A 26,206-nucleotide genomic window follows, 5' to 3' on the forward strand; every position below is an offset into this window, starting at 1 on the left:
AGTAAAGGACTTAAGTGCGGTGCGCTGGGCGTTCTGGGAGTTGTAGTCAAGGAGCCCTGTGTCTCGTCCAGAACGTGCGGGACGACCGTACCAGAAAAACTACAATTTCCAGCATGCCCTGCGACTCCTTTCTTGACACACGTGCCCTCCTTCTGCCCCACCCGCGACTAATCGCTTCCGCCCATTTTCTATGCCGCTTAGCCTGACTAGAAAGGGTGGTCCAGCGGCGGAAGAGTCTGACGCTGTCCTGAAAGGGTGGGCTCGGTGTGGAAGAGGTGAGGGTGTTCCAAGCCGTGTGGGCCGCGTGTCTGGCTGATTCCAGCCTTTCCGCAAACTTATCCTTTCCCCCTGTTCTCTTAGGCGTCTCTAGACTCTCAGGCCCGGCTCTTGCAGTCGGAGCGACCGAGTACGCTGGGAGCCCGAGTACGCTCGGCGTTGGGGCTCTAAGTGAGCTTCGACATTTGATTTTGAAGGAGCATTTATTGTGCCGGCGATCCGCCGGGCCCTGGCGAGTGCAGTAGATCCACGGCTTCCTGGACGTTCGTCGGTAGAGTCGTCTTCGGTTAACCCACATTCCCTGGTCTTAGTTCATAGTCACGTATTTAAGCCTGGCTCTGAAGATGATGATTAAATCTGAATCCAGCTTCTCGGTAGCTGGTTTGTGAAGCGTCCTGAAGTAGGGAGCGTGTTGGTCGTGGATTTTTTTTTTCTTTTTTTTTTTTTTTTTGCGGATGCCTGTTTTCCTTCCCTTTGTCATGTCTTGTGGTTTTGCTGCCCTGTCTTGTGGGCTCTCAATGAACAGGTGACGACAGGGACAAGCCTCTGCTGTATTTGAAATCATGTTGAAGCACCCTTTTCAGTCACTCTTAAAATCGTACCTGGTTTTAACTTCTAGAGCCGTTAAATTAACTTTCTCTCTTTCCTTGGCAAGTAAATCTAGGTTCTGGGTTGGCTTTAGAAGTACAAATTGGTGTCAAGTGTCCATTGCGGTTGCATGGTTAAAAAAAGATTCCAGAAATCCTCTGGTAGATTACTGGACTTGTTGGACACATTCTGTGCTTGTTTGTAGATATTTACAGGCATTTATTTACCGCAGGAAGCTAAGGACCTGCCCTGGTTTTCCCTAGAGTGAGACAGGGAAGGACCATGCATGTCAGAGTGGGAAAGATCCAGGAGCCGGAAAACCTGGATTATAAAAGCAATTAGCAAAGTGGTTTTGGTACCTAATCCTTTTGCGCTTCATTTTCCTCATCAGTGAAATAGAGATGGAATCTGCCAGGCCTATGTTATAGAGCTGTTGTGAGGATGACAGAGTGCTCTGTAAGTTGGCATCTGTGCCAGGGACATTTACATGCTCTACCCACTGACTTCAGTGTTTGTGAGAGCCGTTCTCAGCATTTTTGTGTCAAATTCATTGTTTTAAATTTTTAGGATTGCTTAAAAATGTATTCTTTGTAGATTTTTCCAAGTTACCATGATGCTTTATTAATAAACATCAATAATGAGCATTAATTTTATGTCAGGCATTAAGTGCTCTACATGTATTAACTAGTTTAAGCCTTCCAACAATTTTGTGAGGTAGGCATCTATTGTTATGCCCATTTTACAGATTGGGAAACCAAGATGGAAAGGTGTCAGTAAAGATCCTGTGCTAAAAAGATATGAAATTTAATATTTACTTTTTTTAAAAAAAGATTTTATTTATTTGACAGAGAGAGCGATCACAAGTAGGCAGAGAGGCAGGCAGAGAGAAAGGGGAAGCAGGCTCCCTGCTGAGCAGAGATTTCCCAATGCCCAGCTCGATCCCAGGACCTTGAGATCATGACCTGAGCCGAAGGCAGAGGCTTAACCCACTGAGCCACCCAAGCGTCCCTAATACTTACTTTCTGCTAGGTGTTTCCTGAGTCCTATTTCTTCTTCACTGCAGTCCTGTAAAGTAGGCTATCATTTTCTCCAACACCTAGACATAGAATTATTTAACCAGTTTGCTCAGAATTGGGAAACCAAGATTTGAGGGTTTTTTTCCTAAGACTTTATTTATTTGACAGAGAGAGACAGAGAGAGGGAACACAAGCAGGGGGAGAGGGAGAAGCAGGCTTCCCACTGAGCAGGGAGCCTGATGCAGGGCTCGATCCCAGGACCCTGGGACCATGACCTGAGTCAAAGGCAGATGCCTAACCCACTGAGCCACACAGGTGCCCCAGAAACCAATATTTGAATTCAACCTGCCTACTATAAAGCTTGTGCTTATACCACCATTAGGGATAATTTCATTGTATGTGCCAGCTTTATTTGGCTTTAGATATCCAGAAGGACTTTTAAATTATATTTGGATTCAGTAGAGATCAATTAGTGATGTCTGCCATGGGAAGGGATCAGATAGGAGAAAATACCCACCATACCTTGCAATCCCTGTATCCCCTGAAAACACAAGAGTCAGGAAGTGAGAGTGCAGATGATTCCCGGGCTCACAATTCTTCAACTTACAATTTTTCAACTTTACGGTGGTATGAAAGTGATACACTTTACATATATACATATGTATATACATATATATTATTTATTTATTTATTTGTAAAGTAAGCTCCACACCCAGTGCAGAGCCGAACAGGGGGTCTGAATTCACAACCCTGATATCGAGACCTGAGCTGAGATCAAGAGTCGGACCCTTAACCAACTAAGCCACATAGGCATCTTAGAGTGATACACATTCAGTAGAAACCATAGTTTGAATTTTGAATTTGGATCTTTTCTTGGGCTGGTAATATACAGTATAATACTTTTTTGGTGCTGAGCAGTGTCAGTGAACCACAGCTCCCAGTCAGCCACATGATCACAAGGTTGAACAACTGATATATTTAAACTATTCTGCACCCACACAATCATTCTGTTTTTCACTTTCAGTACAGCAATGAATAAATTATATGAGATATTCAACACTTTTTATAAAATAGGCATTGTGTTAGATGATTTTGCCCAACTGTAGCTAATGTAAGTATTCTGAGCATGTTTAAGGAAGGCTAGGCTAAGGTGTGCTATTCAGCATTTTCAGCTTAAAATATTCTTGACTTATGTTGGGTTTATCTGGATGTTAACCAGATAATATCTGTAGAGTACGTCCAGGGCCATCAGAAGCTTCAACGGGGCGCCTGGGTGGCTCAGTTGGTTAAGCAACTGACTCATAGTGTTGGTTCAGGTCATGATTTCAGGATCATGAGATCAAGTCCCATATCAGGCTCTGCGCTCAGTGCGGAGTCTGAGATTTCTTCTGTCCTTCCCCCTACTCGTGCTCATTCGTGTGTGCTCTCTTTCAAATAACTAAATAAAATCTTAAAAAAAAAAAAAAGAATTCTTATATCTCAATGCTAAAAAAGAAAAAAAAACAGCATTAAAAAAGAAGCTTCAGCAGGGCTGCCATGATGAGTCTATCTCAAGCTTCTGTTGTGAAAGGTACTATTGAAAAAAAAGGAAAAGCAAATTGATTTCTTTAAAATTTGGTGTGTAGCCTTTGGAGTTATGTTTGTTGCTTTGGGAGTTTTGGTAACTAGTTCTTAGTTTAAATCAATTTTCACTCTAACCAGTGGTATTGATAATTTAGTTTGTAATTCTAGGGCAAAACTTTTTTTTCAGAGTGAAATATGATTTTTTTTTATTATTTTATTTATTTATTTGAGAGAGAGGCAGTGAGAAAGAGCATGAGCGAGGAGAAGGTCAGAGGGAGAAGCAGACTCCCCGTGGAGCTGGGAGCCCGATGCGGGACTCGATCCCGGGACTCCGGGATCATGACCTGAGCCGAAAGCAGTCGTCCAACCAACTGAGCCACCCAGGTGTCCCAAAATATGATTTTTTTTTATAGTAAAGTTTATTGAGTACAAAGCTCCCAAAGAGGAGGGGACCTGAGAGGGTTGTCCTGAAATCTAATTTTAGAATAGTTATGAGAGAGACTTACAGTGTTTTGACTGATTCTTTATATACATTTCTTAGCTACACCCTCAGTTCCTAAAATTTGGCCAACACTTTTTGGTAAATCAGTCATAATTTGAAGATGCAAGACAATTCTGCTTCATTTAATCATTCTTAGGCATTTAGCAAGCATAGATGAGAGCAAGATATTTGCCAGTTTTATTCACTATAGTATATTCCAGGAGCCTAGGACAGTGCCTCAGAGATGGCCCTCAGTAATAGATATGTGTTGAATAATACATGAACGCAGTTATTATTTGTTTTGTCGATACTTTGATTGATCTTGTGTATTCAGCAAAATTTGTGATGCATTCTTATAACTCTTTCCTGTCTTGTACTATTACCTTCATATGTATCGATGCTGAATACCCCAGTTCTGTTGCAGGGTCCTTCGGAAGAGGGATTGTGTCTTGCACTTTGCACTTTGTAAATATCCCCTCAATACCTGAGAGAGTGCCTTGAACAAAGTAGGTGTTCTAGGAATGAATGACTACTTGTGGTTAAGTCGAGGATCAGAAGTATGGTTTGATCAGTTGGAGACCCAACGATCGGATTTGATGTGACAGACTCAGTATTTCCTTTCTCAGATTCTTTTAAACATCTCCAGTAACTGCAGGGTGGGGTGGGAGGGAGAGTTTGCAGTGATGGAACCTGAAGCTTTTGGAGCTCTTTTGGAAGCAATCCAGGGAGGGACATATGTCTGTCTTACTCTCACTCCAGATGAATCGGACAAAGGTTGATGAGGAGGAATATTGGAACAGCTCCAAGTTCAAGGCTTTCACCTTTGACGATGAAGATGATGAACTCTCACAGGTAGGTTTTTGTGAACAATTGGCGCAGGTCACACCTCCACAGTGCCACTCTAAAATTTCTTTCCCTGATATCCTTGGTAACCTGGCTTTTGACTGTGTCTCCCTTAGGCTCAAAAATGTTTTGGGTCAGATCTTTAGAAAAATCTTCATAGAGAAGAGCTCAGAAAAAAGAGCCAGAAGGATTGTAAAAACCAACTCTCTGCCCTTCTTACTTTTATTCTTTTTTTTTTAAAAGATTTTTTTTAATTTATTTATTTGTTAGAGAGAGAGAGAGAGAGAGAGAGAGGGCATGAGCACAGGCAGACAGCGGTAGGCAGAGGCAGAGGGAGAAGCAGGCTCCCCGCTGAGCAAGGAGCCCGATGTGGGACTCGATCCCAGGACGCCGGGATCATGACCCGAGCCGAAGGCAGCCGCTTAACCAACTGAGCCACCCAGGCGTCCCCTTACTTTTATTCTTAAGGTGATTTCAGTTTCTTTTTTTCCCCTCAGAATCCCAAGTCTTTTATCATGTGATGTAATTTGTTATTTTTGCACGATGAACTGGACTGGATGTTGTCTTTATTGCTTCTGTTTTACAAATGGGGAAATGGGTTTATTTTTGGAGAGCTGGATAAAACTCACTCAGGTTTACACAGCAAGTCATTGCCAGGTATATGATTAGAACTTAAAAGCAGCTTTCATTCCTTCTAAGTCTTGCCACTGGACTGCAGTGTTGGCTAAAAAGCAGTTTGTTTTCTTGGCAAATATTTCGCCGGCGAGGCGTTCGACTGCAGCACGTGTTGGCCATCTCCAGTCCCAATGGCAGCCTTCTTGGTTGTCAGAGAGAGGTGGGAAGTAGTGACTGCCTGAGTGCCCTGCCTTATGTCCCTCTGCAGCTAAAGGAATCCAAGAGAGCAGTGAATAGTCTTCGCGACTTCGTGGATGATGAGGATGACGATGACCTGGAGAGAGTCAGCTGGAGTGGGGAACCTGTGGGAAGTAAGTAGAGGAGGCTGTAGGAAGGGATTGATCCTCAGGGTTCTTGTCACTAACGAAGGCGCCACTTGCTTGTCTCCTCAGTGCTTGTTAGGAAGGGGAAAGAGGGGAGACTATTTTTAGATGAGCATACATTTAGAAATTTAACCCCAGAAGAAACTTGAGGACACAACAGCAGTAGTTGCCATATGGCTCTCCAGGTCTGCCATCCTGGAGCTGTCTTGGCTGGCTATTTCAGACTCATTTAGGATGCTTGTTAAAGTTAGGTTCCTAGGCTTTACTCCAGAGACTGATTTAGTAGGTCTTGGGAGTGGGGGTTGGGATGGGGGGGGGGTCTTAATTTATCATAGGTACTGCAGGTGCTTCTGATATTCAGTCATATTTGGAACTGCTGGCTTACTTGCTCTTAACCGGCTGGCAAGACTGACTTCCTTAGCCACCAGGCCTCGCTGTCTGGCTATTTTATAATACCACTTAACACCTTCGCAGAGTCCATCTGATTTTTAAGAATATTTTTAAAAATTTTCTTAATATAGGAAATACCATCAGGATTTGAAAATCAAGTATTTTAGGCATACAGTGCAAAGTTGCCCTCCCACACTATCATGCATCTACTATTCTCAGTTCCTTCTATCCCAAAACACTGCTGTTGTTTCCTTCTTACGTGTTTAACTGAAGATTCTTTTTATGTGTGGAAATGCATATAGGAATTTATTCTTACTCCCCTTTTTCTTTATACCCTGCTCTTTTCACTTGCCAATATAGCTTGGAGATCTTTCTGTATCCATACATAAAGAAATTTCTCACTCACTCTCTCTTAAAACGGGAGCATAGTATTATGTTGTATGGATTTTCCATAACTTATTTAACCATTCCACTTTTTTTTTTTTTAAAGATTTTATTTTTTTGACAGAAAGAAAGAGAGCACAAGCGGGGGAATGGCAGAGGGAGAGGGAGAAAAGCAGGCTCCCCGCTGAGCAGGGAGCCTGATGTGGGGCTTGATCCTAGGACTTCAGGATCATGACCTGAGTGAAAGGCAGACACTTAACCGACTGAACCACCCAGTTGCCCCAACCAGTCCACTTTTGATGACCTTTAGATCATTTCCAATCTTCCCTTGTTTATACTGCTATCAGTAACCTTGTTTCCTGCCCAATATGAGTACATGAAAGATTAGTTTTTAGAGTGAAAACACTGGCAGAGGGTATTGGCATCTGTACGGGGTACACGTTGCCAGGTTGTTCTCCACAGGGGTTGTACTCCCACCAGCAACGTTCAAGTGTTCCTGTTTCCCCACAGCCTTGCCACCAGAGTATTATCAGACTTTGGATCTTTGCCAGTCTTCTAGGGGCCAGCGGTATCTCAGCGTACTTTACTTTGTGTGATTCGCTTATTAAGTGTGAGGTTGAGCATCTTTTCCTATGCTTAATAGCGAATCACACAAAGTAAAGTATGCTCAGTTTCTGCTGTCCCTTAGAAGACTGGCAAAGATCCAAAGTCTGATAATTCTCTGGTTGCAAGCTTGTGTGGCTTTTTTTTTTTTTTTTTTAAGATTTTATTTATTTATTCGACAGACAAGTAGGCAGAGAGGCAGGCAGAGACAGAGAGAGGAGGAAGCAGGCTCCCTGCTGAGCAGAGAGCCCGATGCGGGGCTCGATCCCAGGACCCTGGGATCATGACCTGAGCCGAAGGCAGAGGCTTTAACCCACTGAGCCACCCAGGCGCCCCCTGCTCCAGCTTTTTAAGTCCATGTCAGTAAGGGACCAGGGCCTCTGGTGAAAACTTTTAGTGTTTATCAGAATGCTGGATGTCAAGGATTCTTTTGGATGAGAATCACTGACTTAGTTCTTACTATCTCACAGGTATCTCATGGTCCATCAAAGAGACTGCTGGCAATAGTGGGTCAAGCCAGGAGGGGCGTGAACAGCTAAAGAGCCGAAACAGCTTCTCCACTTACGCGCAACTACCCAAACCTCCTTCTACCTACTCCCTGAGCAGCTTTTTTAGAGGTAAAGAGTGATGATTAAAGGGACAGAGAGTCCTCCTTTTCTCTTAAAAAAAAAAAAAAAAAAAGTCACTCAGGCTATGATTTTCATTTATTCTGGAAGAAAAAGATTATTGGAGGATAAAGAATTATCTTTGAAGCTGACAGGGATTAAAAGTGGGAGAAATGAGAGAAATTCAGAGGGATCGGACTGGGTTTTAGGAACAAGATGAGCAAAACTGATATTAGCTCTGTGGCAAGTACTGAAGAAATTTCCTTAGGTCAGAATTCCTGCCTACCCCTATGGGTATCTGTTGGGAACCCTTGTGCACTGCTAGTGGGGATGTAAAGTGGCACAGCTCCTGTGGGGCACAGTATGGCAGTTCTTCAAAAAAAAGCCAGCCAGACATACAGGGTCAGATATGGAATGGTTCCATTTCTGTAAGATACTTAGCATAGTCAGGTTCATGAAGACAGCAAAATAGTGGTTACCAGGGGTGGGAGGTAAAGAGGCATGGGGAGTTATTCTTTAATGGGTAGAGAGTCTCATTTTGGGACGATGAGAAGGTTCTGGAGATGGATAGTGGTGATAGCTATACAGTGTGAATATACTCAGTGCTACTGAACTGTACATTTAAGAATGGTATAAAAAATTCTAGTTTAGCTCATGTATATTTTACCACAATTTTAAAAATTTTCCACCCTGTGTGTCTCATGGCACCTCAAATTTCTGAAGTTGAATGGAGGTATTTTTTTTTTTAAGCCTCGAGCTCCCATATTACATAAAAAGGTTCTGTACATACTGTATCCTTAACCAAGTCTGAAATGGCTCTCACTTGAACCATTGACCTCTTTCCTTATATGCTCTTTACCTTCAGGGAGAACTAGACCTGGAAGCTTCCAGTCCCTTTCTGATGGTAAGCACTGATCCTCTGCTCTTGATTGCTGTGGGAGATGTTACTGATATGGGGTGCAGTCTGGGGAGTCATGGGGACTGGTGGTAATTAGAATTTCTTCTGAATCTACCACTATTATTAGAGAAATTTTCTGATACTGAGTAAGGAGGTCAAGATCGTTCTGGTTGTAGGAGTAAGGGATGACTTCTAGGGATGCTGTCTTTGGGGAGGAGCTGAAACCTACTTTGGGCCGTAAGGATACCTAAGATGCCTTGGGACCTCACAGGTCAAAAAAGGTGTGTGAGAGGAAAGCAGAAGAGGAAAGGATTGACCTGAAGATGGTGTTCTGAGCCAGCTGCCTGTTCTGTTTCAGCTCTGTCAGACGTACCTGCCAAAAGCTATGCTCCAGAGCTGGGCCGACCCAAGGGGGAGTACAGGGTGAGTTATACTTTGCACTGCACAGTTCAGAGCACTTTGAAGTACATTATCTTGCTTGATCTTCCCAACTTTTTGAGCAGCTATTATTTTAACTTCTTTGTAGATAAGAAAACTGGATATCTAATAAAATAAAATAAAATAAAATAAAAATCTAAAAAAAAAAAAAAAAAAAAAAAAAAAGATATCTAAACACCAGGGCTTGCCTTGGATCTCACAGCTGTTAAGTGATATAACTGGGACTCACAATCTGTTTTCTGATTCTGTCTTGGTACACATTCCTTACCCATTATACTGCCGTTTGGAGGCTGTGTTTTGAAACTTTTGATCATTGCTATGGTCTGGAAGCTTGGTGCAGCTCATTTTCCCAAGAAGCACATAACAAAGCACATTGATTCATAAGGAAGAGGCTGTATCATAAGATCCAGAAGAGGAACATGTTTTCCTCTTTCCTTCTGTCTGCAAGACCATTCTTTAGAATCCCAAAATGTGACTAACTTGTGTCTGAGGAATGAAATCCTGAACCAGTAGGCATAGGGTTTTGTCAGTTGATACCTTCCCTCTTTGATCCATTTCTTCCTGCTTTCATTGTCCCTATTCTAATTCCTTCCCTGTTCTTGTTCCTTCAGAACAAGACCATCCCTGTTCTTCATTTTTTTTTTTTCATTCATTCCCTCCCACAAAATATTTCCCTATCAGAGAATAAAGATGAGTTTTAGGTGAGGAGCTGGAACACTGATAATTCTGATCCCTTAACTTCTTGAGATGCATGTGTTGCTAATATTCCAGGATTACAGCAATGACTGGAGCCCCAGTGACACAGTGCGACGCCTCCGGAAGGGCAAGGTAAGGTCACTGGAGAGGGGATTCTTGTGGGGAAAAAACCACCATGGCTGGGAGAAAATATTTGCAAAATGCATACATTGTAAAGGATTTTTATCCAGAATATACAAAGAGTAATGATTATCTTTAATAAGATAAACAACCCAATAAAAAACTTGGCACAAGATTTAACCAGTTATATCAGAAAAAAGTTACATGAATGGCCAAAGAGCACTTGAGAAGATCTTCCACACCAAGTTATCAAGAAAATGTCTGTTAAAACTGTGAGATACTACTATACAGCCACTAGAGTGGCCAAATTTAATACTGATCATACCAAGCATTGGGAGGCTGTAGAGGAGCTAGAGCTCTCATACAGAGAGAGCAAGAAAGTGAAATGTTAAAACTACTCTGGAGGGGCACCTGGGTGGCTCAGTGGGTTAAAGCCTCTGCCTTCGGCTCAGGTCATGATCCCAGGGTCCTGGGATCGAGCCCTGCATCAGGCTCTCTGCTTGGCAGGGAGCCTGCTTCCCTTCTTCTCTCTCTGCCTGCCGCTTTGCCTACTTGTGATCTCTCTGTCTGTCAAATAAATTAATGAAATCTTAAAAAAAAAAACCAAAAAACTACTCTGGAAAATAGTCTGGCAGCTTCTTACAAAGTTAAACATACACTTAATTTTATTGGTAGACCTTTACAATCCAAGATAAGTGAAAACATATGCTCGAAGATATATATCCAGGGGCACCTGAGTGGCTCAGTAGCTTGAGTGTCTGACTTTTGGTTTCAGCTCAGATCATGATTCAGTGTCCTAGGATTGAGCCCTGAATCGGGCTCACGTTCTGTGCAGAGCCTGCCTGTCCCTCCCACTCTGTAACCCCCCACTTGCTGTGTGTACGCTTTCTCACACGCACGCACTCTCTAACAAATAAATAAAATTTTTTAAAAAAGACTTGTGCACAGATTTTTCATAATAGCTCTATTCATAATAGCCCCCCAAATGGCAAATATCCCTCAGTAGGTAAATGGATAAATGGTAGTATAGCTATACAATGAAAACTACTTACCAGTGTATAGGAGCAAACTAGCAGTACTCATCACGACATATAGATTCCTCTGAGAATTGTGATATTGAGTGAAAAGTCAGATATAAAAGAGTACATATTGCATGATTCTATTTCTGGAATTCTAGGAAAAGGAGACTTCAGTGACTGAAAGATGAGTGGTTGCCAGGAGCTAAGGATGGGAGGAGGGTGTTGACGTCAAAGCCTACGAGGGAACTTTTTGGCGTGATGGAGTTGTTCTGTATCTTGGTGGTGGAGCAGTTACACGGAATTTTTTTTTTTATAAATTTTATTTTATTATTATTATTTTTAAACATATAATATATTTTTATCCCCAGGGGTACATGTCTGTGAATCGCCAGGTTTACACATTTCACAGCACTCACCATAGCACATACCCTCCCCAGTGTCCATAACCCCACCCCCCTCTCCCAACTCCCCTCCCCCCAGCAACCCTCAGTTTGTTTTGTGAGATTACGAGTCACTTATGGTTTATCTCCCTCCCAATCCCATCTTGTTTCATTTACTCTACTCATTTACCCCCTTAACCCCCCATGTTGCATCTCCTCTCCCTCATATCAGGGAGATCATATTATAATTGTCTTTCTCCAATTGACTTATTTTGCTAAGCATGATACCCTCTAGTTCCATCCACGTCGTTGCAAATGGCAAGATTTCATTTCTTTTGATGGCTGCATAGTATTCCATTGTGTATATATACCACATCTTCTTTATTCATTCATCTGTTGATGGACATCTAGGTTCTTTCCATAGTTTGGCTATTGTAGACATTGCTGCTATAAACATTCGGGTGCACGTGCCCCTTCGGATCACTACATTTGTATCTTTAGGGATAATACCCAGTAGTGCAATTGCTGGCTCATAGGGTAGTTCTATTTTCAACATTTTGAGGAACCTCCATGCTGTTTTCCAGAGTGGTTGCACCAGCTTGCATTCCCACCAGCAGCGTAGGAGGGTTCCCCTTTCTCCGCATCCTTGCCAGCATCTGTCATTTCCTGACTTGTTAATTTTAGCCATTCTGACTGGTGTGAGATGATATCTCATTGGTTACATGGAATTTTATATGTGCTTGTCAAACTCACTGAACTCTACACTTGGGTCGATTTTATTGTATGTAAATTATACCTCATTAAAGAGAGAACTGGTCATCTCCACCTTTATGCTTTAGCAAGACTCCATCAGGACATCAAGACTTCTTGCACACTAATTCTGTTCTTATTCTGCCAGGTCTGCTCACTAGAAAGATTCCGCTCCTTACAGGACAAGCTACAACTCCTAGAGGAAGCAGTAAGCATGCATGATGGAAATGTCATTACTGCGGTAAGTTGTGCGTTTTGTTTGTCTGCTTAATTGTGGTTTTCATTACTTTCTCAAAGTCCTGTCAGAATAGGACTTTAACATTTTAGGTTAAATGTCTAGTAAAGATCCTGGATTCCTCTTCAAGTGTAGGATTCTCAGTGATACATGCTCTGAGACTCACCTGGCAGGAAATGCATTGTATGTGGAACTCTAGATGATAAGCAAGAAGCAACAGGTTGGCTACTCTGTTCTAAAAAGTAATCTCAGCGGCGCCTGGGTGGCTCTCTTGGTTGAGGGACCGACTCTTGATTTCAGTTCAGGTCATAATCTCAGGGTCGTGAGATCAAGCCCTGCATGGGGCTCTTTGCTCAGCGGGGGGTCTGCTTGGGATTCTCTCTCTGCTTCTCTCCCTGCTTGTGTGCGCACGTGTAAGTGCACATGCGCGTGCTCTCTCTCTCAAATCTTTAAAAAAATAAAAACAAAAAAGTAATCTGAGGCAGGAGAAGTATGAGAGCAGTGTCTCCCATAGGGAGGTATCTCTTGCCAGTATGGGAATGGGCAGGTGGACTCCTTTCAGACACAGCTCAATTCCAGATGTCTGTCACCCGGCCTTCTGTCCCATAGAGAAATCTGTTGTCTGGATGTGCCAAGACTCCTAACGAGTCGCTGACCTCATTCCTACACATCAGGAGCTCAGGGCAGGGCTTTGTGTTTGAAAGGTTACACAGGGTAATTTACTCTTTATTCTCTTTTCCTCTAGGTTCTGATCTTCCTGAAGAGGACCCTGAGCAAAGGTGAGCGTGGATTGAGAGAAATTATCAGTTGACAAGATGCCTGCTACATTTGAAGGGAGAATGGCATTGGGGCCTCCATACCAGAATTCACCATCATCAGCTGTGTTTCAGAGACAGTGGGGGGCCCAAGACTTCAGAGTATTCATCTCATCTGTAAGGGCACTTGTTCATCCTGCAGGGTGATAACTATATGAACTCCAAAGCCTCCCTGCTCACTAGACAGGCAGATGGCTCAATTGGTTTGAGGACCTCAGAGTCCATGCCAGGTGCCTGCTGGTTGGGGTGGTGAGAACTGAAGTCTGACTGAAGGGCCAAGAGTGGCCCTGGATTGTGAGGTGTGTTGGTGGTGGGTTGAGCCAGAGGAATTGGTACCATAAAAAGCTGTTCCTCACTTGTGATTGGCTTTGAGATGTTTGGAATGTATGAGGAAGGAGACCAGTTTCACACTTGAGTGTAATATACTTTAATCTTTCCCCACCTAACTCCCGCCTGCCTGCCAGAGATCCTGTTCCGAGAGCTGGAGGTGCGACAGGTTGCCCTGAGACATCTCATTCACTTCCTTAAAGAGATAGGGGATCAAAAGCTGCTTTTGGACCTCTTCAGGTAAGAACTGATCATCTTGTGCATGAAGTTTACTAAGTAATTTATTCGAGGCTCGCTGGAGGATACAAAGAGAAAAGACACTCTCCTTTTTTGCTGTTAGGTGAGATACTGAAACACAACAGGATAACTAATAATGCCCCTCAGCCGGCGATAAAATGATAGTGTAGCAGGGGTTAAGAACCAGGCCCTGGAGGCCAACATACCCGCGTTGAATATGGGCACCACCACTTTGTTCATAGAGTGACCTTGAGCAAGTTTCCCAACCACTCCAAGGGTCAGTTCCACATCAATAAAATGGAAATGATGATTCCTGCCCCACAGGTCATGAAGATTAAGAGTCACTGTGGGGAGAGCACTTAATGTAATGTCTAGTCTGTATTAATAATATTTTTAAGCATTTTATTATAAAAGACTTAGAATAAAGGTATTTCTTATTAGTTGGTCCCCAATGATGCCAGTGGGAAGTACAGTGGAAGAGCAGAAGCAGCAAATACGGTTTTCAGTCAGGATACCCAAAGAAAGCCTCATGGAAGTGGTTAGGAATTGAGACTGGGTAGGAATCTGGTAGGCGGAGAGGCAAGAGGTGGGCATATCTGCTGGAGGCCCAGGGTGTGGGTGGGTGACTTCTACCAGGTTTTCCTTCCTTCCCTATCTCATTCTAATCAGTAGAAACTATTTCCTGCCAATAGATTAAAATGTATCTTTATTATGTCCTTTCTTCAATGTCAGGGAAGTGGTTGGAACCTCTTTTTAGGCTGATATGTGGTCCAGCGTAACTCCAGTTACGCAGTGCCTCTAGCACAGTGATGAGCTGTCCCAGAGTCGGAGGTGAGGAAAGCAGATCACCCGCCCAGGGCCAAGATTACAGATGGTTAGCCAGGGATTTGCAGAAGACATGTTCATTGAGGCAGGCTATTCCCTTCCTCAGTTCCCTTCCTTTCCAATCAAGAAAGCTTTATTAAGCATCAGCTTCAGGTCAAAGCTGTGATTTAATTACAGTGGTCCATTCAGAATAAGAAGGAATCAGAAGACAAAGTCCTTGTTCTCCAAGGCCTTACACCATTGGGAGAAACAAAGCTTTTTCTACACTGTATGTGAAAACAACAGAGAACAATATAGGAAATTTCTTTCCAAGATTGTACTGTCAGAGAAGAGTGCTTAATCTTTCCAAAAAGCCCTGTATGATTACCGCTGGACCTTTATGTGGAGTCTCCGAGCCTTTCTATCAGGCCTGTTAATGTTACAAAGTTGCTAGGGGCCTGCAGTGCTTTCATTGCTTTTCACTCAGAGTGATCAGGGGAACAATGATACCTGATGCACCATGTGTTTTCAAGAGATTGCTGGTGGTAGAAAGTTTAAGAAGAGGAGGGCTTACTCATGTATGGAGGTGAATTGAATTTGAAATTGTGTTTCTCCTAGAGCAGTCATACTATTTTGTGAGGTTATATTGCCACACGTCAATAGCTAAAAATGCCCTGCTCCCTTCTGCTTCTTCCCAGGTTCCTAGATAGAACAGAAGAGCTTGCGGTAAGTGTGGCCTTTGTTTCACTTGGGGACTGGTTTAATAGAAATCTAAGCCAAAACCCAGTCTCCGAGATCAGACTACTTAACGGTTTTCTTCCTTTGGTGTTGATCGCATCCAAAAGAGAAAGGGAAGCCTGAAAACTTAATCTAAATGATGTAGTTTCTTTTTAGATGCTCTTTTGATAGGACTTATGAATAAATATTTTTTTGAAGAATGAATAAAAACTGGCCTGCTCAGTTTATAATTTTATTTTAGTTTCTAGTTGTTTTCAGTTCCTGGTTTATAGGAGCTTTTGGGTTTTGGCTTCCAATACTAGAAAATGTTGTAAGTTAAGAGGGATGAGAAACCAGATATGGGTCAAGAAGGAAGATAGGTCAAGCTGCTGGTACACTCAATACACATATTTGGCTGAGAGCTTGAGGACTGTTAAAACTGATTTTTGGCAGAGTTTCACCATTACAGAATAAACTCCTGGAATACAAGAATAAAGCTGAAATTGTACCAAAAATTTCATTCTATTATTATTCTATTATCAGTAGTAGTAGTGATCTACTTCTAAAAGTTTGCCGTTATAGTGCAGGGGTTAGAATTCCTCAGCACCAGCAGTGGCCATCCCTGCCATTTCATTCCGTGAGTTACTGCACCGCATGTCGGCGGTGAGATCAGTGCTCACGGTCAGCTGACCTGAGAATCTTGCTCCCCTTTGCCCAGCAGAAGGTAATTCAGGAAAATGTTTTTCAGTAACATTTTGTAAAAGGAACTTGTAGTTAATATTCAAGGCATGGGAAACTCTCCGAAATCCTTTATCATAATGTACTGAAAAGGACTGGCAGTCTGTAACAATCATTTGGAAAAGCTTTTTGTTTACATTTTTTTTTTTTTTTTTTAATCTCCAGAGATTTGAAACTGTAAGGAAGTTTTTCCTACAGCATTCTTACAAAGTTTGATTTGTGAAAATCTGTTTTGGGTAACTCATTTTCCTCTGAAACTTTCTTATTTTCTCCCTTTTGCTATTATTTTTGAACTGAAGATGATTTATCATGTGTGCTGTTGTATGTAAACTTAGAGTTTTCCAACCTTGCAAACTTCAGAAATGGCCAAGTTAATAGTCTGCTTTCAGTTTATCTTCATAGAGTGGGAAGGTTACCTAAATAGGACTTTATTGAAAGGCTTAAGGCCAAAAGGAAATTGAACAATAAAAATTAACTATAACTCTTAAAGATGACTTTCTTTGATACTAGGAATGATTATATGCCAGATATTTTTTGAAGATTAGATTTTGGTATAATCTCTTCATTTACATTTTTATATGCTTGTTTCTAAAAGGATATACTGCCCTTCCTAAAGCCAGTTCGTTCTCTTAATATTGATATTAACTGTCTGTTAATTTTTTAATCCTTGGAAAGTTTTTTTAAAGATTTTATTTATTTATGAGAGAGAAAGAGAGAGGAGCAGAGGAAGAGGTCTCAGGACCCTGAGATCATGACCAGAGCCAAAACCAAGAGTCAGAGCTTACCCGACTGAGCCACCCAGGCTCCCTGATTCTTGGAAAGTTTTAATAATTGTACACAAAATTGCAAGTTTTACAATCACCATTAATTATTGCATCAATTAATCCTTGTAATAATAAATAGGGATTTAAACTTAAGTTCTTTTCTTGGATTCCGAAACAGAAAGCACATAAGGAGATTTTCTTTCAGAGTTATATGTGGAACCTGTAGTATTTGAATGTGAATCTTCAGTCGGTGTCAGCAATGAATCAGAGGACAGGGCTTATTCCTGTCATTTATATTGTTAATTACTAGATATTTACAGGGTCATGTTATCATTGATCATGTATAATTGCAAGGGTGCCAAAAATAATGCTGAAGTAAGCATTTAGTTCTTTGGCCTTTCAAAGGCTAAGGCTGAAGCAAAAGCTGGCTTTAGTTAAATAGTGAGGCTGAAGCCAGGCTTCAGGGTAAAGCTAGGCGCGCACCTACTCAGTACTTCATTATGGGCAAGCACTTGTCAGGTAAGCGCTTCCTACGGTGATGGCCGTCTTCTCCATCTGTGCTGTTGGACATGGGAGCACTAGTCACATGGTAAAATGACTAATGTAAGTAAGGATAGGAATTGTTCAACTTAATTAATTTAAAGGTAAATGTAAACTAAATGGGGTAGTGCTTACTGTATTGGGTATTGCAGTTATAGATAAACCCAAGAGTGATTTTGAAGATTTTAAAAAATTTTTTATTTATTTGATAGAGAGTGCGAGCACAAGCAGGGGGAGCAGCAGAGGGGGAGGGAGAAGCAGGCTCCCCCTGAGCAGGAAGCCCAACATGGGGCTTGATCCCAGGACCCTGAGATCATGATGACTTGAGCCGAAGGCAGATGCTCAACTGTCTGAGCCACCGGTGCCCCAAGATTTTCTTTTTTTTTAAGTAATCTCTATACCCAGGATGGGCTTGAACTTAAAACCCCGAGATCAAGAGTCGCACGCTCTACTTACTGAGCCAGCCAGACCCCAAAGAGCAATTTTCAATTACTGTCTACTCTCTCCCTACCTGCTGCCTGTCCACACACAGGGGAATCTTTAATAATGAAGAGTTTAGTTTTTTAAGGATGTAAAGGCTACTTACATCGCTACTTCATCCTTTAAAGGAGGCAAAATAGACAAAATGGTTCAAGCCTTTCATTCATTCATTCATTCATTCATTCATTCATTTATCTTGTAGCTGTCTCATTATCGTGAGCACTTGAACATTCAGGACCCTGAGAAACGAAAAGAATTTCTTAAGACCTGCATTGGGTAAGTCTAGGGGAGAAATGTTTTTAACTCTAAATATTCTTACACAGAGAACTGAAGAGACTAAATGAGGGTGGAGGCGATAGGTAGTTGAAGGGAAAGGCTAACGGTGGGTCATACAAGCATCATTAAAGGTGGTCTCACTCAGTGATTCCAGACAGTAACTCCCCAGTAGAGTTTTCACTGATGGGTAGTAAATTGAGAAAAATAAAGACAATATAAAGAGTTTTTTTTTCCTACTGTCAAATTTATCTAATTTGAAAGTCTGCCTTTTATTCTGGGATTTTTTTTTTTCCTCCTCTCCCTTTTTTGGGGGTATAATAGGATGTAATTTTTTTTTTATGACCTTATATATTTTAAAAAAGGTTGGCAACACTTTACGTTCCATATTGTTTTCAGTGTTACTGGTCCCTGAGACCCCAAAGCACAGGAACCACTGATTCAGTACAGGTGTTCATCCAGATATAAGTCCCTATAAAAACCAGCCCCGCATAATACTCTTCCAGTGATGAGCACTCGGTGCTCTTGGAAGTAGCTATCCTGTTGTTGGACAACCTCCATTATTGTAAAATTCTTTTTTATATTGAACTAAAACTTGCTTCCTTCTGTCTTTCAAGACAGGCATAGAGTCTACACAGTAGGTCTTTTTTTTTTTTTAAGATTTTATTTATTTATTTGACAGAGATCACAAGTAGGTAGAGGGGCAGGCAGAGAGAGATGGAGAAGCATGCTCCCTGCTGAGCAGAGAGCCTGATGTGGGGCTCAATCCCAGGACCCTGAAACCATGACCCAGGCTGAAGGCAGAGGCTTAACCCACTGAGCCACGCAGGCACCCTACACAGTAGGTCTTAATTCACATTCAGTATTCACAGTTGCTTTAGTCATTCCTCATGGGATAGGAGTTCCAGGATTCACATTTAGAAATTTGTCTTTGTCCATGCAATCCTTAGTTTTAATGTTACCAGATACTAAGCTATGTCATAGTAGCCTCTGGTGAACAAAGAGGAATGTTGGAATAGTGAAGTAACTGAAACCTATTGCTGTCTCCCTTTATCTCTTGTATAAAAATTGGCTGTGGCTCACACTTACCTGGGATAGTGTAACTGAGTTTCAGAATTCTTTGGGGGTGAGTAGAGTACTGGACTAAGGCAGTACTTTCTAAAGAAGAGACTGAACTGGAAACTTAATTCCTGGCATTATATCTTGGTTTACCATGTATGACTTTTAGGCAAGATACTGTTTGTCCCTCAACTTTTTCATGTGTAAGAGGATGGGACCCTTGATATCTGTGTGGATATGTGACTTTCTTATCAGCTTATACACATACCTCTATGCCTAGTAATTTAATTTTACCTTATACCTCTGCAGTAGGAAATAGCTAACGATTGTAAGCCCCTCCTAAAGAGAGTTAAGCATTGACATTAAGGCCGGACAGGAACCACTGGGCTTCACTGGGATGTGGGTGCTGGGCAGTCGGCTAGGCTCACTCATACGCTAAGTGACCCGTTCGCCAAATGTTCCAGCTCCTACAGTGAGAGGTTTCTAACTCATTCCTCAGCAAAACCACTGATGACTGTATATTTTGTGGACTTTCAGGATCGCTCTTTTTTTTTTTTTTTTGAGGTTTTATGTTTTTTTAAGTAATCTGCACCCAACAGAGGTCTGGAACTGACAACCCTGAGATCCAGAGTTGCACACTCTACTGACTGAGCCAGCCAGGCGCCCCTCAGGATCCCTCTTGAATTGGCAAAACCTAAAATACAAAATCCCAGCCAAGGGTCTATTCTCTTTCCTCCCTCTCTGCCTTGCAGGGATGCTCTAACGGTGCCTTGGGATCAGATTTGTGAGGTGCTGTGAGCCTCTTACAGTGGTGGTTTGGTCTACTTGGGTTTGTTTCTTGTTTCAGTAGAGAAAGGGGTACTAACCTTCTGGCTCTTTACCAGTTTGCCATTTTCAGCAGAAGATTCTGCACATATTCAAGACCATTACACCCTCCTGGAACGCCAGATCATTATTGAGGTTAGACTCCTTGTCGCTACATTTTCTGCTTCAGTGCCAGTGCTCAGTGCCATTCAGCATCTGGGAGACCTCTGTGCTCTGCCGTGTATGTCATTTCCTGTTAACATTCTCTAAGAGCCTTTCATTTCCTCTTTCTGTGATTGCCCTTTTCCCACCATTGTTCTCAGGCTCCTTTTTCTTCTCACTTGCTGCTGACCTGGAAGTTTTTCTCTCCCCCCCTCCTCAAGAACTCCCATTTCATCCTTACTTCTCCAGTCTTCATTCAGCATGGATCTATCATCATTTTATGGATTTTAAACTCCCCTGGGCTGTCCTGGGCAGTTTGTTTCTTCTTTGCCTCTTCCCTAGGAAAGGAAGCACAACTGCTATAGTATTTCATGTTTCTCTTCTGTCTCTACTCTGCGGACATTGTTGTTTTTTCTCACTTGGTTCACTCTACCACAGGCAAATGATCGACATCTAGAGTCAGCAGGACAGACTGAGATCTTTCGGAAGCACCCCCGCAAAGCTTCCATCCTCAACATGCCGTTAGTGACAACGCTTTTCTACTCGTGCTTCTACCATTACACGGAGGCTGAGGTAGAGGCAAAGTGTGAAAGACCGCACGCACTCGCACCGCACCAGAGGAATAGCGTTTGAAGCCCCTTATTTCAGTATGCTCTTAACAGTGGGTGTACATAGTTCCTGGGGAGGTCTACCTGGAAGCTTCCCTGGCCCTCAGAAGGGGTGAGCCAAGAGGGAAAAAGAGGTTTGGAAGGGCTTGTGTGGCTTCCAATGAGCTGGCTTGCTAGCATAGCCCATTCGGTCTCACCGGTGCTGGTCCCACAGCAGTCCCTGCTCAATGGTCCATAATTTGAAATGGGTTCGCATGGTACGAAGAAGAGCAGCAGGGTGTTAAGTATTTGTGTGTACTTAAAAAAATGTTTTTTTGAAGAGGTTCAAGTTTAATGTCATAGGTGGGAATGATCATAATGATCACAAGATTGGCATTAAATTGAGAAATACACCATACCTATTAATCTGGTCTTACTTAGCCCAGTTAGACCTGGTGGAGTTTTTCTCTTAAGTTAACTTCTGGGTTTAAATGGCTACAGAGAGGAACGTACAATGTCTAAGTAGTGGAAAGACAATGTTAGGGTGGTATTTGGGAAAGTCGGTAACAGTAAAATTCCTTCTCCACTTTGATCCTAGGGGACGTTCAGCAGTCCGGTCAACCTGAAGAAGACGTTTAAGGTAGATATAAATTGGTCAGTCTTTGGTAAAGTGGTGTCAGGGTAACTTTGGAATATTGCTTGGTCACCCTGCACAGGAAGTCCTTTGACAGTCACGGTTAAAGGCAGAGGGAGTGAGTGTGTGGGAAGTGAGGGAAGACCTGAAAGGCATGGCCGGCAGCAGTGCTGGGACTTGGGAAGGAAGAGGTTCTTGATAACTTTGCAGGATTTGCATTTTAAGGGACAGATTCAATACCAGGGAATATTTTTGCCTGACTTTCCTAGAACTCTCCCCTGATGCATTTCTACTCCCCCTTAATTCCCCTGGTCTCTGCTTTTTAGATCCCAGACAAACAGTATGTGCTGACGGCCCTGGCAGCTCGCGCCAAGCTTCGAGCCTGGCATGATGTCGATGCCCTCTTTACCACAAAGGTGCGTTCCCTGGGACTGTCTGGTGCCACTGGGGCCTTGGACGTATCATCTTATACTCCATGCTCATGGGGATCTCACATTCTAGTTACTGGGTTACATTTTTCCTCCAACTTTTTATTTTCCAAGATGTCAAACTGAAAGAAAAATTGAAAGAACGGTATAATAAACACACTAGTAGTCTTATTCCACGGATTTAGTAACATTTTTTTGCCATATTTGCTTTCTCCTTTTTCTTTTGCTGAACCATTTGAAAGTATGTCACAGACATCATGACACTTCTCCTTTGCATACTTAAGCATTTATTTCAATTATAACCACAGTATTAGTGTCATTTTCAGGATATTTAACATTAATATTATGATATTGTGTCTATAGTCTATATTCAAATCAACTCATTAGAGCTTTTTGGTTTTTTTGTGTGTGTGTTTGCTGTCAGGATCTGGTCAAGGATCTTGCATTTCTTTGGTTGTCATGTCTCTTTATATTTTAAATTTCATTTTTTCAATAAATAAATATCATTTTTTCTACTGTGGGTTTGAGAATTTTCTCTCTTTCCATTTGTTAGGTTTTTGTTATTGCTGTTGTTGCTTGGGTTTTTGTTTTTTTAAAGATTTATTTTTAAGTGATCTCCACCAATGTGGGGCTCAAACCCATGACCCTGAGATCAAGAGTCACGTGTCCACCTACTCAGCCTACCAGCTGCCCCCGCCATTTGTGGTGGTGGTGGTGGTTAGTTATTTAATTAGCTACATTGACTACCAAAGCAATACATGTCTGTGTCAAAATCAAACACTATATGAGAGCACAAATTACATGGAAGTTCCTCATCCATTGTTTCTACCTGCTCCTGTCTCAGTCCCTTCTGCAAGGCAAATACTCTTGAGAGTCTCATGCTCTACCGACTGAGCTAGCCGGGCACCTGCAAATACTCTTAAAAGTTTGATGGGTAGGGCGCCTGGGTGGCTCAGTGGGTTAAAGCCTCTGCCTTCAGCTCAGGTCATGATCTCAGGGTCCTGGGATCGAGGCCCGCATCGGGCTCTCTGCTCAGCAGGGAGCCTGCTTCCCCTTCTCTCTCTGCCTGCTTGTGATCTCTCTCTCTCTGTCAAATAAATAAATAAAATCTTAAAAAAAAAAAAAAAGTTTGATGGGTAGTTTTCCAGACTTTCCCTCATGAATTTACAAATACCTTTACATGAATATAAACACAGAGGATAGGATAGGATTTTTTCTACCCAGATAAGTTCATACAATAAGTATTATAAAGTAAATTGCTTATTTCAAATAGGCATCTTTCACAGACTTTTTTCTGCCTGTAGATCTAAGAACTTATTTCATATATCTGGCTCTTTTCCACCCTCTTAAATTCCTTAACTTTTCTGAAAAAATTCTCTCTCTTCACTTCTCTATCTCCCACCTCCCATCCATCCATGCTCACCACCATGTTATTCTAGTCTGACCATAAAATGTATGGACACAAAGTGTGTTGAGTCTGTCTTGCCTAGCTACTGCTGCCCTGTCTTCCCTTTTCAGAACTGGCTGGGCTACACTAAGAAGAGAGCACCCATTGGTTTCCATCGGGTTGTGGAAATTTTGCACAAGAATAGTGCCCCTGTCCAGGTAATGGCCCCTAAAAAGCGTTGCGTGTAGGATCCTCTAGGACACCCAGCTTTCAGCCTCTTACTGGTCGGTGATGGGAGACTTGAGATCTGCTCTGCTTTATCTTAAAGATAACATAATGGCTGTAGTGGACCTTGAGATAGAAAAAGCGAGGAAGGGAAGTTCTCCTCTGCCTTCAGAAGTAATCCCAGACTGCCCCTTTCTGAGGAGCATCTACTGTGTTTAGCCTATGTGAAGCACTGAGATACTAATCAAATGATGCAAAGGAGAGCTCAGTGAGAAAGGACATCAAGGAGCAATGAGCACAGCACCGGAGCATATCTAGAGCACACCTGTTGGCCTGGGTACCCAGCTGTCGGGTAAGGCAGTGTGTGCCCTTCCCATCTCCTCTGGGTGAGCATGGAAGTACTGCATACAGTCTGCCTCATTCCCCATTGCAGAACTCGTCCCATGGTTGATCATGGGAGCGGTAAGCATTAGATATCAGAACCCTTGCCTTCTTGAGGATTTTTGTTGTCTTCCTTTTAGAGTTCTTTGTTTTGTGGGTCTGGAGATCATTAATCAGAAGTATCTTTTCCCGTAGGTATTACAAGAGTATGTTAATCTGGTGGAAGATGTGGACACAAAGTTGAACTTAGCCACCAAGTTCAAGTGCCATGATGTTGTCATTGATGTGAGTCCCTAAAAAAAACGAGAACCTTGAGTTGGACCCTTGGTGGAGAGTGGGGGATTATGATATTCTCTGTCCTAGATCCTGAGGTGCTTTCAGTTTTGACTTGATAGAATGATCTGTCAAGAATTAGTTTGGAAGGAGTTCCCTATATTGTTTTCGCAGCCTTTTGACTATAATCTCTTTTTATAAATTTGTTGCACTCAAGGAATTCACAGAACTGAATCCAGCCACATAAGCTCTATAGACTTCTGTAGGTGTTTGACCCCACTGTCATCCCACTACACCCCCTCAGCCTCTCCTTGAACCTTGGCCCCACATTGGGAATGGCAGAAAGAAAAAGGCCCTCGTAGAGAAGGCTGATTGGAGGTTTTATATCTTCTGGCGTACAGACTTGCCGGGACCTGAAGGATCGTCAGCAGTTGCTAGCATACAGGAGTAAGGTGGATAAAGGATCCGCAGAGGAGGAGAAGATTGATGCCATTCTGAATAGCTCGGTGAGCAGCTTATGCCTTCCGCGGTCCCAGGAGACGGTCCTCTTAATACCATCAAGTATATATCCCCAAGGCCTGATAGGGTCAGAGTTTGCAGACCGTCATGGGTACAAGGATCTCCTGCGGGCCTAAGGATCTGAAGCACTGCTTTGAAAAGCGGAAATTACTCCCTTTGGATGTGGGATGGTCCAGTGGTAATCTGGGGACACGGGGCTGAGACTTCACATAGCACCGTGGTCGTCGTTAAACGTAGCAGGTAGGAGGTGCTAGTCCAGGTGGTATGGAAGCAACGGCTGCAGATTCGGAATATCCTGATGGGAGTTCCCTGGGGCCAGGTGTGATCTACCTGTTGGAAATAAGTGGGTAAAACAGGTGTTAGCTATTTGGGCAACACAGCTGGCTCATCTCTCATAGTGGGAAGTTGCTGAGCTTTTTGTTAATATGAAGCTTAGCTCCCTGTTTGATGTTTTGGGACCTACTCTGGGATCATCTAAAGCTAGTGAGTCTTGGTCCTGTGGAGGGCAGAACCAGAATAAATGGCCTAAATCAGTCTTAAAAGGTACAGAATGGGTGTCAGATTCATCTTTGAATAAGCAAACTCCCTCACATATTAGAAAAACAACTCTTAACTTCCCTCTCCATTCTTCTTCTCCTTTCTTTATCTAGCCGTTAGCCTTGTTTTATTGTCCCCTATCTCTCTGTAGGGGTCATGGAAATGGATATGGTTTGTTCTTTCCACAGCAAATTCGATGGAAGAATTAAGTGGCATCAGCTGCCCTGAACCTGCCTCATTTCTTCCTTTCCTGCCTGTGAAAGTAGAGCGTGCTCTTCGTTGGGATAGTTACAGTACCACACATCGCTTGGACCCATCATCGACAGGCAGTGCCTGCTACTCTTAGGACAGAAACCAGCGCCTGGGCACAGACAGCTTCAGACTGATCTGTCCAAGGATCATCGTCTAAAGGCCAAGATCTAAAGCTTTGACTCATGAGGAAGATTTTCTCCACCTGGTGCTCACATGAAGGTGGGAGTAATCTCTAAATTGGGCCCATATTGGGCAAGATCTCTCTTGGTCTGGGAAAAATGACTGCTCTAGAAAAGAAGTTACCTAGACTAAGAGGTCAGGTGTCATAGAGTGGCCACTCCATTCCTCTCAGCTAATTATGACCCTGGACTTGGTGCTGGACATTGGCAGTTCTGCTCTGAATGAAGTCAGAGTAGAACCAAGATGGCTTTCTCCCAAGGGACCTCAGGAAGGGGTGCCAGTAATAGCCAGGACCTGTTGGACGTGCCTTCACACCAGACTGCACAGAGTTCTCCACGTAATGACAGAGATTGCCCAGATGTCGTGTTTCTTCAACCAGTGCCCTCTGTTGCCCCAGTCTAGCCTCTGTCCGAGACTGTGGTTCTTCTCTCACCTGCACACCGAGATGGCCTTGTGTGGGAGATAAGGACATCCCCGTTATCTTTGCCTCTACTTCTCCCACCCTAGACCCATAACCTTTTATGGAGCTCAGATTCAGCAGTGTTGGAGTGCTCCCCCCCTTATGCACAAATCTCATTATTTCACTAGGAGCTTCCAGAAGGTTCACCAGGGCTAAACTCAGAAGCATTTCAGATGGTTAGGATATTAAGATGAGGTTTTAGTTTCACACTTGGTTTTCAACAGGATATTCTGTAATACTAGCCTCCTGCCCTGTGCCAATATTAGCCTCTCTTCTCTGGGACTGAACTGGGTTTCCCCGACATGCCTAAACTCATAATAAAGCTTTTTCCTCCTTGGTG

The 26,206-nt window shown here is 42.7% G+C and overlaps 1 protein-coding gene across 1 annotated transcript; it reads left to right on the plus strand.

The window, feature by feature from the left end:
- Positions 1-143: 143 nt before the first annotated feature.
- LOC111148675 (VPS33B interacting protein, apical-basolateral polarity regulator, spe-39 homolog) lies at positions 144-26,206 on the plus strand. Its single transcript, XM_022505447.1, has 20 exons — positions 144-275; positions 4,684-4,776; positions 5,651-5,753; positions 7,613-7,759; positions 8,613-8,651; positions 9,004-9,068; positions 9,855-9,911; positions 12,197-12,289; positions 13,029-13,062; positions 13,563-13,665; positions 15,165-15,192; positions 17,908-17,981; positions 19,922-19,997; positions 20,442-20,576; positions 21,189-21,230; positions 21,551-21,640; positions 23,171-23,257; positions 23,841-23,930; positions 24,320-24,424; positions 25,163-26,206. The coding sequence occupies exons 2-20, from the start codon at positions 4,684-4,686 to the stop codon at positions 25,181-25,183; spliced, it is 1,482 nt and encodes a 493-aa protein (XP_022361155.1). The 5' UTR covers positions 144-275; the 3' UTR covers positions 25,184-26,206.

Source organism: Enhydra lutris, unplaced genomic scaffold, assembly GCF_002288905.1.
Source record: "Enhydra lutris kenyoni isolate GAN:26980312 unplaced genomic scaffold, ASM228890v2 scaffoldscaffold20, whole genome shotgun sequence".
In the NCBI taxonomy this organism is placed as follows: Eukaryota; Metazoa; Chordata; class Mammalia; order Carnivora; family Mustelidae; genus Enhydra; species Enhydra lutris.

Coding starts and splice junctions, on each gene's coding strand:
- LOC111148675 (XM_022505447.1), top strand. CDS start 4,684: ATGAATCGGACAAAGGTTGATGAGGAGGAATATTGGAACAGCTCCAAG. Junction 5,754..7,612: donor GAGTGGGGAACCTGTGGGAA/GTAAGTAGAGGA, acceptor ACTATCTCACAG/GTATCTCATGGTCCATCAAA. Junction 21,641..23,170: donor ATGCCCTCTTTACCACAAAG/GTGCGTTCCCTG, acceptor TTCCCTTTTCAG/AACTGGCTGGGCTACACTAA.